General features: G+C 48.9%; 1 protein-coding gene across 2 annotated transcripts in view; it reads right to left on the reverse strand.

Moving 5' to 3' along the window:
- The window catches only part of PUF60 (poly(U) binding splicing factor 60), a 269830-nt gene that overhangs the window by 160321 nt on the left and 95863 nt on the right, over positions 1-13646 (reverse strand). For both annotated transcript variants that reach the window (XM_069220967.1, XM_069220966.1), the window contains exon 6: positions 11545-11637. In XM_069220967.1, coding sequence (XP_069077068.1) covers positions 11545-11637 — 93 coding nt within the window. The remainder of the gene's footprint in view (positions 1-11544; positions 11638-13646) is intronic.

A 13646-nucleotide genomic window follows, 5' to 3' on the forward strand; every position in this document is an offset into this window, starting at 1 on the left:
TCTTCAGCGCTGCAGGCAGGCAAGGGGGGGCTTCCTCGGGGAAACCTCCACTTGGGCAAGGGAGAGGGACTCCTGGGGGTCACTTCGGCAGTGAAAGTTCGGTCCTTCAGGTCCTGGGGGCTGCAGGTGCAGGGTCTTTTCCAGGCGTCGGGACTTAGGTTTCAGAGAGTCGCGGTCAGGGGAAGCCTCAGGATTCCCTCTGCAGGCGGCGCTGTGGGGGCTCAGGGGGGACAGGTTTTGGTACTCACAGTCCAAGAGTAGTCCGGGGGTCCTCCCTGAGGTGTTGGTTCTCCACCAGCCGAGTCGGGGTCGCCAGGTGCAGTGTTGCAAGTCTCACGCTTCTTGCGGGGAGTTGCAGGGTTCTTTAAAGCTGCTTCTTGAAACAAAGTTGCAGTCTTTTTGGAGCAGGTCCGCTGTCCTCGGGAGTTTGTCTTTTTCGAAGCAGGGCAGTCCTCAGAGGAGTCAGAGGTCGCTGGTCCCTTGGAAGGCGTCGCTGGAGCAGAGTTCTTTGGAAGGCAGGAGACAGGCCGGTGAGTTTCTGGAGCCAAGGCAGTTGTTGTCTTCTGGTCTTCCTCTGCAGGGGTTTTCAGCTAGGCAGTCCTTCTTGTGGTTGCCGGAATCTAATTTCTAGGTTCAGGGAGAGCCCTTAAATACTAAATTTAAGGGCGTGTTTAGGTCTGGGGGGGTTAGTAGCCAATGGCTACTAGCCCCGAGGGTGGGTACACCCTCTTTGTGCCTCCTCCCAAGGGGAGGGGGGTCACATTCCTATCCCTATTGGGGGAATCCTCCTTCTACAAGATGGAGGATTTCTAAAAGTCAGAGGCACCTCAGCTCAGGACACCTTAGGCGCTGTCCTGACTGGCCAGTGACGACTCCTTGTTTTTCTCATTATCTCTCCTGGACTTGCCGCCAAAAGTGGGGGCTGGGTCCAGGAGGCGGGCATCTCCACTAGCTGGAGTGCCCTGGGGCATTGTAACACGAAGCTTGAGCCTTTGAAGCTCACTGCTAGGTGTTACAGTTCCTGCAGGGGGGAGGTGTGAAGCACCTCCACCCAGAGCAGGCTTTGTTTCTGTCCTCAGAGAGCACAAAGGCTCTCACCGCATGAGGTCAGACACTCGTCTCTCAGCAGCAGGCTGGCACAGACCAGTCAGTCCTGCACTGAACAATTGGGTAAAATACAGGGGGTATCTCTAAGATGCCCTCTGTGTGCATTTTTTAATAAATCCACCACTGGCATCAGTGTGGGTTTATTATTCTGAGAAGCTTGATACTAAATTTCCCAGTATTCAGTGTAGCCATTATGGAGCTGTGGAGTTCGTTTTTGACAGACTCCCAGCCCATATACTCTTATGGCTACCCTGTACTTACAATGTCTAAGGTTTTGCTTAGACACTGTAGGGGCATAGTGCTCATGCACATATGCCCTCACCTGTGGTATAGTGCACCCTGCCTTAGGGCTGTAAGGCCTACTAGAGGGGTGACTTACCTATGCCACAGGCAGTGGGAGGTTGGCATGGCACCCTGAGGGGAGTGCCATGTCGACTTAGTCATTTTCTCCCCATCAGCACACACAAGCTGGCAAGCAGTGTGTCTGTGCTGAGTGAGGGGTCCCTAGGGTGGCATAAGACATGCTGCAGCCCTTAGAGACCTTCCCTGGCATCAGGGCCCTTGGTACCAGGGGTACCAGTTACAAGGGACTTACCTAGGTGCCAGGGTTGTGCCAATTGTGGAAACAATGGTACATTTTAGGTGAAAGAACACTGGTGCTGGGGCCTGGTTAGCAGGGTCCCAGCACACTTCTCAGTCAAGTCAGCATCAGTATCAGGCAAAAAGTGGGGGGTAACTGCAACAGGGAGCCATTTCTTTACAATAACCATGTTGGATAATTGCTAAGACCCAAGTGTCTGTTATTTCCTCCCAAGATTTGTAGAACTGGCTTAGTCTTCCCCCCACTGGTGTTGTGTGACCTGTGAGTCACTGTTTATTTTGAGGGGTTTTGGGACCTTGAAATTTTCCCCGGTTTCTTGGGAATTGGCCCCGAAAGCCTCCCCTTTGATATTGTCCCTGGTAAGTAGGTGGTCTTGCTTGTGAGGTGCTGGCTTGTGGCTTGACCTCGAAACCCTCCTCTGAAAGTTGTTTTGCGAAATGTGCGAAATGTGCCTCTGCCCTGCGGGGAATAGAGTGCGCCCATGGCTTTGGCTGCGTCTGTGTCCTTCTTTAATTTTTCAATTGCAGTGTCCACTTCTGGCCCAAACAATTGCTGTTCATTAAACGGCATATTGAGCACTGCCCGTTGTATCTCAGGTTTGAAGCCAGACGTGCGCAGCCATGCGTGCCTCCTTATCGTCACAGCAGTATTTATTGTTCTTACAGCTGTATCTGCTGCATCCATAGAAGAACGTATCTGGTTGTTGGAGATATTTTGTCCCTCTTCAACCACTTGTTGCGCTCGTTTCTGGAATTCTTTGGGGAGGTGCTCGATGAAATGCTGCATCTCGTCCCAATGGGCCCTGTCCTATCGTGCTAGGAGTGCTTGCGAGTTGGCGATGCGCCACTGATTTGCAGCTTGTGCTGCAACCCTTTTCCCAGCTGCATCAAACTTGCGGCTCTCCTTGTCCGGAGGTGGTGCATCGCCTGATGTATGCGAGTTGGCTCTTTTACGAGCTGCTCCTACGACTACTGAATCTGGTGTCAGTTGTGATGTAATAAAATCAGGGTCTGTGGGTGGTGCCTTGTATTTTTTCTCCACCCTTGGAGTTATTGCTCTGCTTTTAACTGGCTCCTTAAAAATCTGTTTAGCGTGCTTTAGCATTCCAGGGAGCATAGGAAGGCTTTGATAATGGCTATGGGTGGAGGACAGGTTGTTAAAGAGGAAGTCATCCTCGATAGGCTCCGAATGTAGCGATACATTATGAAATTGGGCTACCCTAGCTACCACCTGTGCATATGCTGTACTGTCCTCAGGTGGTGAGGGTTTAGTTGGGTACGACTCTGGGCTATTGTCCGATACTGGAGCGTCATAGAGGTCCCATGCATCCTGATCATCTTGGCTCATGGTGGTGTGAGCTGGTGATTGTGGTGGAGTCTGTGCCGGTGATACATGAGTTGACGGTGGTGGAGAGGGTGGAGGAGTTACCTTCTTTACCACCGTTGCTTGTGGTGGCTTGTCTTGTTGCTGGAAGTCAAGTTTCCTTTTCCTTCTGATTGGGGGAAGAGTGCTGATCTTCCCTGTACCCCTTTGGATAAAGATCCGCTGTTGCGTGTGATCTACTTCTGTTGTTTGTAATTCCTCCTCAAATCTGTGTCTTTTTAGTTGGGAGGACAGCGATTGTTCCTCTGAGTAGGAACTGGTTTTCGGTTTGGTTGCTGGGTGTTTTGGCACCGAAACCGTGTCTTTAGTTTTTTCCGGCTCCGACGAGATCTTTCTTTTTTTCGGTGTCGTGCCCTCTCAGTGCCGACCATCTTCGGTGCCGCTGTCTCTGTGCCGAGCAGCTTCGGTGCCGCTGTCTCTGTGTCGACCCTTTTCTGCACCACTCTCTCGGTCCAGAGATTGCTGCGTGCCTATGTCTCGACCGGAGTCGGACGACTTCGGCACCAGCTCGCCCTTTTTCGGTGCTGATGGACGGTCTCCTACTTTATGGGTTAAGCCATGGCCTGTTGGCAGTGGCGTCCCCTGGGCTTTGTCTGTTTTTTCGTGTGATCTTTGTTTCGACGTTTTACTCACGGTTGGTTGCTCTTCGACGTCTAATTCTTCGGAATCCGACTCGTGGATGGAGAAAGTTTCTTCTTCCTCGAACCGTTGTTGTCCTGTCGGCGTGGACGCCATCTGCAACCTCCTGGCTCTTCGGTCTCGGAGCGTTTTTCTCGACCGAAACGCGCGACAGGCCTCACACGTCTCCTCCTTGTGCTCGGGGGACAGGCACAAGTTACAGACCAAATGTTGGTCTGTATAAGGATATTTATTGTGGCATTTAGGACAGAATGGGAACGGGGTCCGTTCCATCAGTCTTCGTGTTGCACGCGGTCGGGCCGACCAGGCCCCGACGGGGGATCGAAAATAGCCCAAAGGGCTACCGGAGCTCTTGAAGGTTCGGTGTCGATTTGACCCAACTATCCCGATACCGAACGAAACAATACCAACGAATTTTCCCGAGATTCTGACTAACTTTCCGACCCGAAACACAGAGCGAAAAGGAACACGTCCGAACCCAATGGCGGAAAAAAACCAATCTAAGATGGAGTCGACGCCCATGCGCAATGGAACCGAAGTGGGAGGAGTCCCTCGGTCTCGTGACTCGAAAAGACTTCTTCGAAGAAAAACAACTTGTAACACTCCGAGCCCAACACCAGATGGCGGGATGTGCACAGCATGTGTATCTGCAGGTACACATGCCACCGAACATTCTAAAACTAAACCAACTCCATCCTGTACTGACCACACGGGTGCATTGCTGTAGCACTAACTCAGACTTCGGTGGCGAACCATTAATGTGGTATTTTGTAGAGCTCGGCTACTAACTGCATAGGATGGCAAAGGAGTTCAGATACGATGTGCTCATTTGCAATGGTTCTCGAAGTTGACCTGCAGTGAAAATAATACACTGGGTCGCTAATGTTATCAACTGAACCAGGATGGAGTTAAATGTTTAATGAACACACAATTGTCTTCACTGCTTGAGAACTAAGCTGTTGAGAGAATTTCCATCACTGAACAACAATCAATGTGTGCTTACAGTTTGTTGGACAGTCCGTTGGAACTCAAGAGCTTCACATCATTCAGCTCCAAAAACCTTTCCTCTAAAAAAAATGATCCAGCTAATAATTATCATTTAAGAACTCTGCACTGACATCTGTAACCAATGTCCTTCCCAGTGCCGTGGCGATACTCTTCCAAAATTTGAGGCACTGAGCAAAAGTAATTTGTTGCAGAGGTGGACTTCAGTTTTAGGTACCTTTTCAAGTTCGAGATGTGTGGAGAGCATGGAGTGCAGTGATTTCGGGATCAAAGTCGCAATTGGATATTAGTGTATACATTTGGACTCAATGAAAATTTTAATTTCTCGTGTTTTACAGTTCCAAGTACTGTGCCCTGCGAGAGGAAGCCTGGGATCATTTAGTCAAAATGGTTTGTTTGGATTCACTTCTTAGATGTTTTCAGACCGAGAGGCTTATTGAAGCTCAATGTCATAGGGCTATATAGCTCTAGTTACATTTCGGTTCAAGTATCAGTTCCTGTTTTATAAATCCTGATATACTTTGGATCCTCTGGAACATCATCTAAACCTTGAAGAATCATTAGCCTCAGCACACAATGCCAGTTCTCCCCTTTAACAACTTGGCAAATTAGGCCCAATGCTCCTGTCTCAAGATACAAAGTGTTTAGGCCAGAACCTGCTTCAAATTCTTGCACATAGTCTCCTGATAACACCTTGGTATACAGCTGTAAGGAAATGCCTCCTTGGCATGGTTGCCCCCTGACTTTTTGCCTTTGCTGATGCTATGTTTACAATTGAAAGTGTGCTGAGGCGTGCGGAGGCCTGCTAACCAGGCCCCAGCACCAGTGTTCTTTCCCTAACCTGTACTTTTGTATCCACAATTGGCAGACCCTGGCATCCAGATAAGTCCCTTGTAACTGGTACTTCTAGTACCAAGGGCCCTGATGCCAAGGAAGGTCTCTAAGGGCTGCAGCATGTCTTATGCCACCCTGGAGACCTCTCACTCAGCACAGACACCCTGCTTGCCAGCTTGTGTGTGCTAGTGAGGACAAAACGAGTAAGTCGACATGGCACTCCCCTCAGGGTGCCATGCCAGCCTCTCACTGCCTATGCAGTATAGGTAAGACACCCCTCTAGCAGGCCTTACAGCCCTAAGGCAGGGTGCACTATACCATAGGTGAGGGTACCAGTGCATGAGCATGGTACCCCTACAGTGTCTAAACAAAACCTTAGACATTGTAAGTGCAGGGTAGCCATAAGAGTATATGGTCTGGGAGTTTGTCAAACACGAACTCCACAGCACCATAATGGCTACACTGAAAACTGGGAAGTTTGTGTAGGAAGTTGGCTCTGTATGTGCTATTTCAAAGTAAGGAATAGCATGCACAGAGTCCAAGGGTTCCCCTTAGAGGTAAAATAGTGGTAAAAATAGATAATACTAATGCTCTATTTTGTGGTAGTGTGGTCGAGCAGTAGGCTTATCCAAGGAGTAGTGTTAAGCATTTGTTGTACATACACAAGACAATAAATGAGGTACACACACTCAGAGACAAATCCAGCCAATAGGTTTTTATATAGAAAAATATCTTTTCTTAGTTTATTTTAAGAACCACAGGTTCAAATTCTACATGTAATATCTCATTCGAAAGGTATTGCAGGTAAGTACTTTAGGAACTTCAAATCATCAAAATTGCATGTATACTTTTCAAGTTATTCACAACTAGCTGTTTTAAAAGTGGACACTTAGTGCAATTTTCACAGTTCCTGGGGGAGGTAAGTTTTTGTTAGTTTTACCAGGTAAGTAGGACACTTACAGGGTTCAGTTCTTGGTCCAAGGTAGCCCACCGTTGGGGGTTCAGAGCAACCCCAAAGTCACCACACCAGCAGCTCAGGGCCGGTCAGGTGCAGAGTTCAAAGTGGTGCCCAAAACACATAGGCTAGAATGGAGAGAAGGGGGTGCCCCGGTTCCGGTCTGCTTGCAGGTAAGTACCCGCGTCTTCGGAGAGCAGACCAGAGGGGTTTTGTAGGGCACCGTGGGGGACACAAGCCCACACAGAAATTTCACCCTCAGCAGCGCGGGGGCGGCCGGGTGCAGTGTGGAAACAGGCGTCGGGATTTCAATGTTAGTCTATAAGAGATCTCGGGATCTCTTCAGCGCTGCAGGCAGGCAAGGGGGGGGATTCCTCGGGGAAACCTCCACTTGGGCAAGGGAGAGGGACTCCTGGGGGTCACTTCTCCAGTGAAAGTCCGGTCCTTCAGGTCCTGGGGGCTGCGGGTGCAGGGTCTCTCCCAGGCGTCGGGACTTTAGGTTCAGAGAGTCGCGGTCAGGGGAAGCCTCGGGATTCCCTCTGCAGGCGGCGCTGTGGGGGCTCAGGGGGGACAGGTTTTGGTACTCACAGTATCAGAGTAGTCCTGGGGTCCCTCCTGAGGTGTTGGATCGCCACCAGCCGAGTCGGGGTCGCTGGGTGCAGTGTTGCAAGTCTCACGCTTCTTGCGGGGAGCTTGCAGGGTTCTTTAAAGCTGCTGGAAACAGAGTTGCAGCTTTTCTTGGAGCAGGTCCGCTGTCCTCGGGAGTTTGTCTTTTCGAAGCAGGGGCAGTCCTCAGAGGATGTCGAGGTCGCTGGTCCCTTTGGAAGGCGTCGCTGGAGCAGGATCTTTGGAAGGCAGGAGACAGGCCGGTGAGTTTCTGGAGCCAAGGCAGTTGTCGTCTTCTGGTCTTCCGCTGCAGGGGTTTTCAGCTAGGCAGTCCTTCTTGTAGTTGCAGGAATCTAATTTTCTAGGGTTCAGGGTAGCCCTTAAATACTAAATTTAAGGGCGTGTTTAGGTCTGGGGGGTTAGTAGCCAATGGCTACTAGCCCTGAGGGTGGGTACACCCTCTTTGTGCCTCCTCCCAAGGGGAGGGGGTCACAATCCTAACCCTATTGGGGGAATCCTCCATCTGCAAGAGGGAGGATTTCTAAAAGTTAGAGTCACTTCAGCTCAGGACACCTTAGGGGCTGTCCTGACTGGTCAGTGACTCCTCCTTGTTTTTCTCATTATCTTCTCCGGCCTTGCCGCCAAAAGTGGGGCCTGGCCGGAGGGGGCGGGCAACTCCACTAGCTGGAGTGTCCTGCTGGGTTGGCACAAAGGAGGTGAGCCTTTGAGGCTCACCGCCAGGTGTGACAATTCCTGCCTGGGGGAGGTGTTAGCATCTCCACCCAGTGCAGGCTTTGTTACTGGCCTCAGAGTGACAAAGGCACTCTCCCCATGGGGCCAGCAACATGTCTCGGTTTGTGGCAGGCTGCTAAAACTAGTCAGCCTACACAGATAGTCGGTTAAGTTTCAGGGGGCACCTCTAAGGTGCCCTCTGTGGTGTATTTTACAATAAAATGTACACTGGCATTAGTGTGCATTTATTGTGCTGAGAAGTTTGATACCAAACTTCCCAGTTTTCAGTGTAGCCATTATGGTGCTGTGGAGTTCGTGTTTGACAAACTCCCAGACCATATACTCTTATGGCTACCCTGCACTTACAATGTCTAAGGTTTTGTTTAGACACTGTAGGGGTACCATGCTCATGCACTGGTACCCTCACCTATGGTATAGTGCACCCTGCCTTAGGGCTGTAAGGCCTGCTAGAGGGGTGTCTTACCTATACTGCATAGGCAGTGAGAGGCTGGCATGGCACCCTGAGGGGAGTGCCATGTCGACTTACTCGTTTTGTCCTCACTAGCACACACAAGCTGGCAAGCAGGGTGTCTGTGCTGAGTGAGAGGTCTCCAGGGTGGCATAAGACATGCTGCAGCCCTTAGAGACCTTCCTTGGCATCAGGGCCCTTGGTACTAGAAGTACCAGTTACAAGGGACTTATCTGAATGCCAGGGTGTGCCAATTGTGGATACAATGGTACATTTTAGGTGAAGGAACACTGGTGCTGGGGCCTGGTTAGCAGGGTCCCAGCACACTTCTCAGTCAAGTCAGCATCAGTATCAGGCAAAAAGTGGGGGGTAACTGCAACAGGGAGCCATTTCTTTACAGTTTGGTATCAAACTTCTCAGCACAATAAATGCACACTGATGCCAGTGTACATTTTATTGTCAAATACACCCCAGAGGGCACCTTAGAGGTGCCCCCTGAAACTTAACCGACTGTCTGTGTAGGCTGACTAGTTCCAGCAGCCTGCCACAAACCGAGACATGTTGCTGGCCCCATGGGGAGAGTGCCTTTGTCACTCTGAGGCCAGTAACAAAGCCTGCACTGGGTGGAGATGCTAACACCTCCCCCAGGCAGGAGCTGTAATACCTGGCGGTGAGCCTCAAAGGCTCACCTCCTTTGTGCCAACCCAGCAGGACACTCCAGCTAGTGGAGTTGCCCGCCCCCTCCGGCCAGGCCCCACTTTTGGCGGCAAGGCCGGAGAAAATAATGAGAAAAACAAGGAGTCACTGGCCAGTCAGGACAGCCCCTAAGGTGTCCTGAGCTGAAGTGACTCTAACTTTTAGAAATCCTCCATCTTGCAGATGGAGGATTCCCCCAATAGGGTTAGGATTGTGACCCCCTCCCCTTGGGAGGAGGCACAAAGAGGGTGTACCCACCCTCAGGGCTAGTAGCCATTGGCTACTAACCCCCCAGACCTAAACACGCCCTTAAATTTAGTATTTAAGGGCTACCCTGAACCCTAGAAAATTAGATTCCTGCAACTACAAGAAGAAGGACTGCCTAGCTGAAAACCCCTGCAGCGGAAGACCAGAAGACGACAACTGCCTTGGCTCCAGAAACTCACCGGCCTGTCTCCTGCCTTCCAAAGATCCTGCTCCAGCGACGCCTTCCAAAGGGACCAGCGACCTCGACATCCTCTGAGGACTGCCCCTGCTTCGAAAAGACAAGAAACTCCCGAGGACAGCGGACCTGCTCCAAGAAAAGCTGCAACTTTGTTTCCAGCAGCTTTAAAGAACCCTGCAAGCTCCCCGCAAGAAGCGTGAGACTTGCAACACTGCACCCGGCGACCCCGACTCGGCTGGTGGAGAACCGACACCTCAGGAGGGACCCCAGGACTACTCTGATACTGTGAGTACCAAAACCTGTCCCCCCTGAGCCCCCACAGCGCCGCCTGCAGAGGGAATCCCGAGGCTTCCCCTGACCGCGACTCTTTGAATCCAAAGTCCCGACACCTGGGAGAGACCCTGCACCCGCAGCCCCCAGGACCTGAAGGACCGGACTTTCACTGGAGAAGTGACCCCCAGGAGTCCCTCTCCCTTGCCCAAGTGGAGGTTTCCCCGAGGAACCCCCCCCTTGCCTGCCTGCAGCGCTGAAGAGATCCCGAGATCTCTCATAGACTAACATTGCGAACCCGACGCTTGTTTCTACACTGCACCCGGCCGCCCCCGCGCCGCTGAGGGTGAAGTTTCTGTTTGGGCTTGTGTCCCCCCCGGTGCCCTACAAAACCCCCCTGGTCTGCCCTCCGAAGACGCGGGTACTTACCTGCAAGCAGACCGGAACCGGGGCACCCCCTTCTCTCCATTCTAGCCTATGTGTTTTGGGCACCACTTTGAACTCTGCACCTGACCAGCCCTGAGCTGCGGGTGTGGTGACTTTGGGGTTGCTCGGAACCCCCAACGGTGGGCTACCTTGGACCAAGAACTAAGCCCTGTAAGTGTCTTACTTACCTGGTTAACCTAACAAATACTTACCTCCCCTAGGAACTGTGAAAATTGCACTAAGTGTCCACTTTTAAAACAGCTATTTGTGAATAACTTGAAAAGTATACATGCAATTTTGATGATTTGAAGTTCCTAAAGTACTTACCTGCAATACCTTTCGAATGAGATATTACATGTAGAATTTGAACCTGTGGTTCTTAAAATAAACTAAGAAAAGATATTTTTCTATACAAAAACCTATTGGCTGGATTTGTCTCTGAGTGTGTGTACCTCATTTATTGTCTATGTGTATGTACAACAAATGCTTAACACTACTCCTTGGATAAGCCTACTGCTCGACCACACTACCACAAAATAGAGCATTAGTATTATCTCTTTTTGCCACTATCTTACCTCTAAGGGGAACCCTTGGACTCTGTGCATGCTATTCCTTACTTTAAAATAGCACATACAGAGCCAACTTCCTACAACAGCAACTGAACCTTTCCCAACTTTAAGGGAACTTTCAGTCACATGTTTCAAACAAACAGTACACTTCCCTAGTCACAGAAAGGCTTCAGACTCGGGAACCCTATTATTAATGGAAAGATTACACATTCTTATATGACCTGCTCTGCTCCACTGTGATAAGATTTACTCGGATTGCATCCGTTAGGGTAGTTGTTGGTTTACTGTGCTGAAAAACCCTTTTCTTCCCATTTTCTTCAGGAACTATCCCGTGCTCGAGCAACTGCATCCAATGAAGGAAAACCAAATCTGAAGATGGTGCCAGGCACAAGGCTAGGTGGAACTGCAGCTCATGACAGTCCCTTGATTAACAAACACCGTAGCTCTAAAAATATTAATTAAAAGCCCTACATTTTCGAGCTGATCAATATCTGCTAGAAATAAATAGATCATGGGACTCTTCTGTTTCCATGCTACAATAATGACCACTCATTGTAACCTGAGGGGCATTAAGGTGCAGGTTAACAATAGTTGCATGAAATAATGATAATAGTAGCTTTCAGTTAAATAGCAAGAAAATGTGTTCTAGTTGGTAATCTGTGGGCAACTAAAAATTAGGAGCTTAGGCAGTGGTAATGTCAAGTGATACCAGAGGGACAGTATTAACATGCAGTAGTTATGTTTATTACAAATGTGTTCCTTTAACTGTTCCACCGCCATCTGCTCTGAACACAAGGAAATTCTTACTTTTATATTCCTGCCTCCCAGCATAACAGAGTTCATCTGCTCCAAAGCCAGCTGGGCGGCTTCTGGCACCTCATATTCCACGAAGGCAAAACCCTGTCAAACGAGATTAACAGATTAACATACTGAGCAAATGCAACACAGTCTATACATCTTAAACCCTTGCTAGCAAATTGGGGCAATTCCTGCCATTTGGTTCCCAGGGGTGACATTTAACTCTATATGTACAGTGCTGTAGGCAAAGTGCTGCTTATTACAAAAGAGTAGGAAATCTACACCAGAATACTCAAGGAGAACAAAATCACAAAATGGCACATGTACTATTCAGAATATGCTAAGGTGAATTTACACCTACTGCTGTTGAAACTTGGAAAGCTCTGACAACCAGAGACACGCCCTTCAGGCTCTCGTGTGAACATCTGGATTGGACAGGCCATACTGTTCGGGAAAGGGAGGGGCAATAGAAGCCTTGAAAAGAAGGCCGACCACTGAGGCTCAAGGTGACCATGGATCACGCCACATGTTAGAACGTGCACGGTATGATTGAAGCAAAGACACGGGCACAGTACTGGGCTTGTGTGTTTCTGCTTTACTTAATGATTAATAGGAATCAACCCCAAAGTATGAACTGACCTCCAGGGAACACCGAATAATTATTCAGGGTTGCAAAACACCAACAATTTGAACCTAGAACAGGAATAAACCAGCAAGAGGCTAAATAACCTCTGGGTGAAAACAGCATGGTAGAAAACGTAGGATGTAGGCTTGCAAAGGGACAGCTGGCAAACTGCTGCAATATTCCTTGTCAGGTTTGCTTACGTTTCCATTGCTCTTCCAGCTGTAGCTATCATAATACTACCCAGTACCTCACCACCACTTCCTGTTCCACTCAGGGGTCGAGGCTGACGACCACTATCCCCTTGAAAGCCAGGGTCCCGTTCCTTGCATGGAGAAAGACAGAGAGGGAGACAGAGAGAAAGAGAAAAGGAAGATGCGGCTGGCTCCTCACAACAGTATCTTTTATCACCCATCATGCTCGGCACTGCCAAGTCAGGGCTGATGCCAACATCCTCTTAATACCTACTTGCAAACAAGCCACGTTTTCAGTCAGGGCGGTAGTACACTTCATTTTACCCCTCATATGTTTCAACACTATACTTTCCTGACATTAAAATGCTGCTTTGGGAGCTTCCCGACCCAGTCCCACTGTTACTTTGAATGTAGTGTTTATGAAAAGTTCAGATATTACATTACTAAAATGTGAAGCCCTACAGGCAACATAAGAGGACACCCCCCCCCACCCCCACACTTAATCCCTGCCCTTTCATACACTTCCCATACTTTATCACACTAGCCCTAGTCTGGGAAACAGAGGTCCATTTTATGTAGTTACCCTAAGAGTGCAACAGTAAAATGGGCAAAGGAAAATGCATTTGTCAAAAAGTCAGAAAAAGTCTATTTTCAACTAAATATGCTAGTTGTCAGGAATCCAAGAACAAACACTTTCCTATCAGTCTGGCCATTCTTTCAAATGACACAGAAGCTCAAAAAGAAGTGACTGCCCCACCCGAAAGGTAGTTTTACATGAGATATGCGACCTGCACACAAACCTCCCTAAAAGACAGTACCCCCTTCCACTTGACTGAAAACTAATTCACACCAAAAATATCGTCACAGCAACAGCATTTGCTATCACCAGCCCTGGCTTAGTTTCAAGCTAAGCAGGCACACATTTTTTTAAAACATCTTAAATGCAATCAAGTTATGTTATATCAATCAAGTATGCATTGCATTATTTTCCAAACAGAGAAAGTGACAGTTGAGCTTTACTATACTTAATGGGTTTTATTATTCACTCAAACTTAGAACACCCACAACTTTGTAATAAAGTACAGTGTGTACAATAACGTTTCCACAATTGTAATCTTGTACATAGGTTCATTTTCCATTACCCTAGCAATTAGCTGGAGACACAACAGTACCATTTCCTGCTCCTGGTCTGATAGGCGGTCAATCAAGACTCAACTAGTATGTGGTCTAACAACCCCATAGTCAAACTAGGACATGAAAGTACATAGCATTTACAAAATAGGACAAAAATTAGC

The sequence above is a fragment of the Pleurodeles waltl genome, chromosome 2_2, assembly GCF_031143425.1.
Source record: "Pleurodeles waltl isolate 20211129_DDA chromosome 2_2, aPleWal1.hap1.20221129, whole genome shotgun sequence".
NCBI classification, from domain to species: Eukaryota; Metazoa; Chordata; class Amphibia; order Caudata; family Salamandridae; genus Pleurodeles; species Pleurodeles waltl.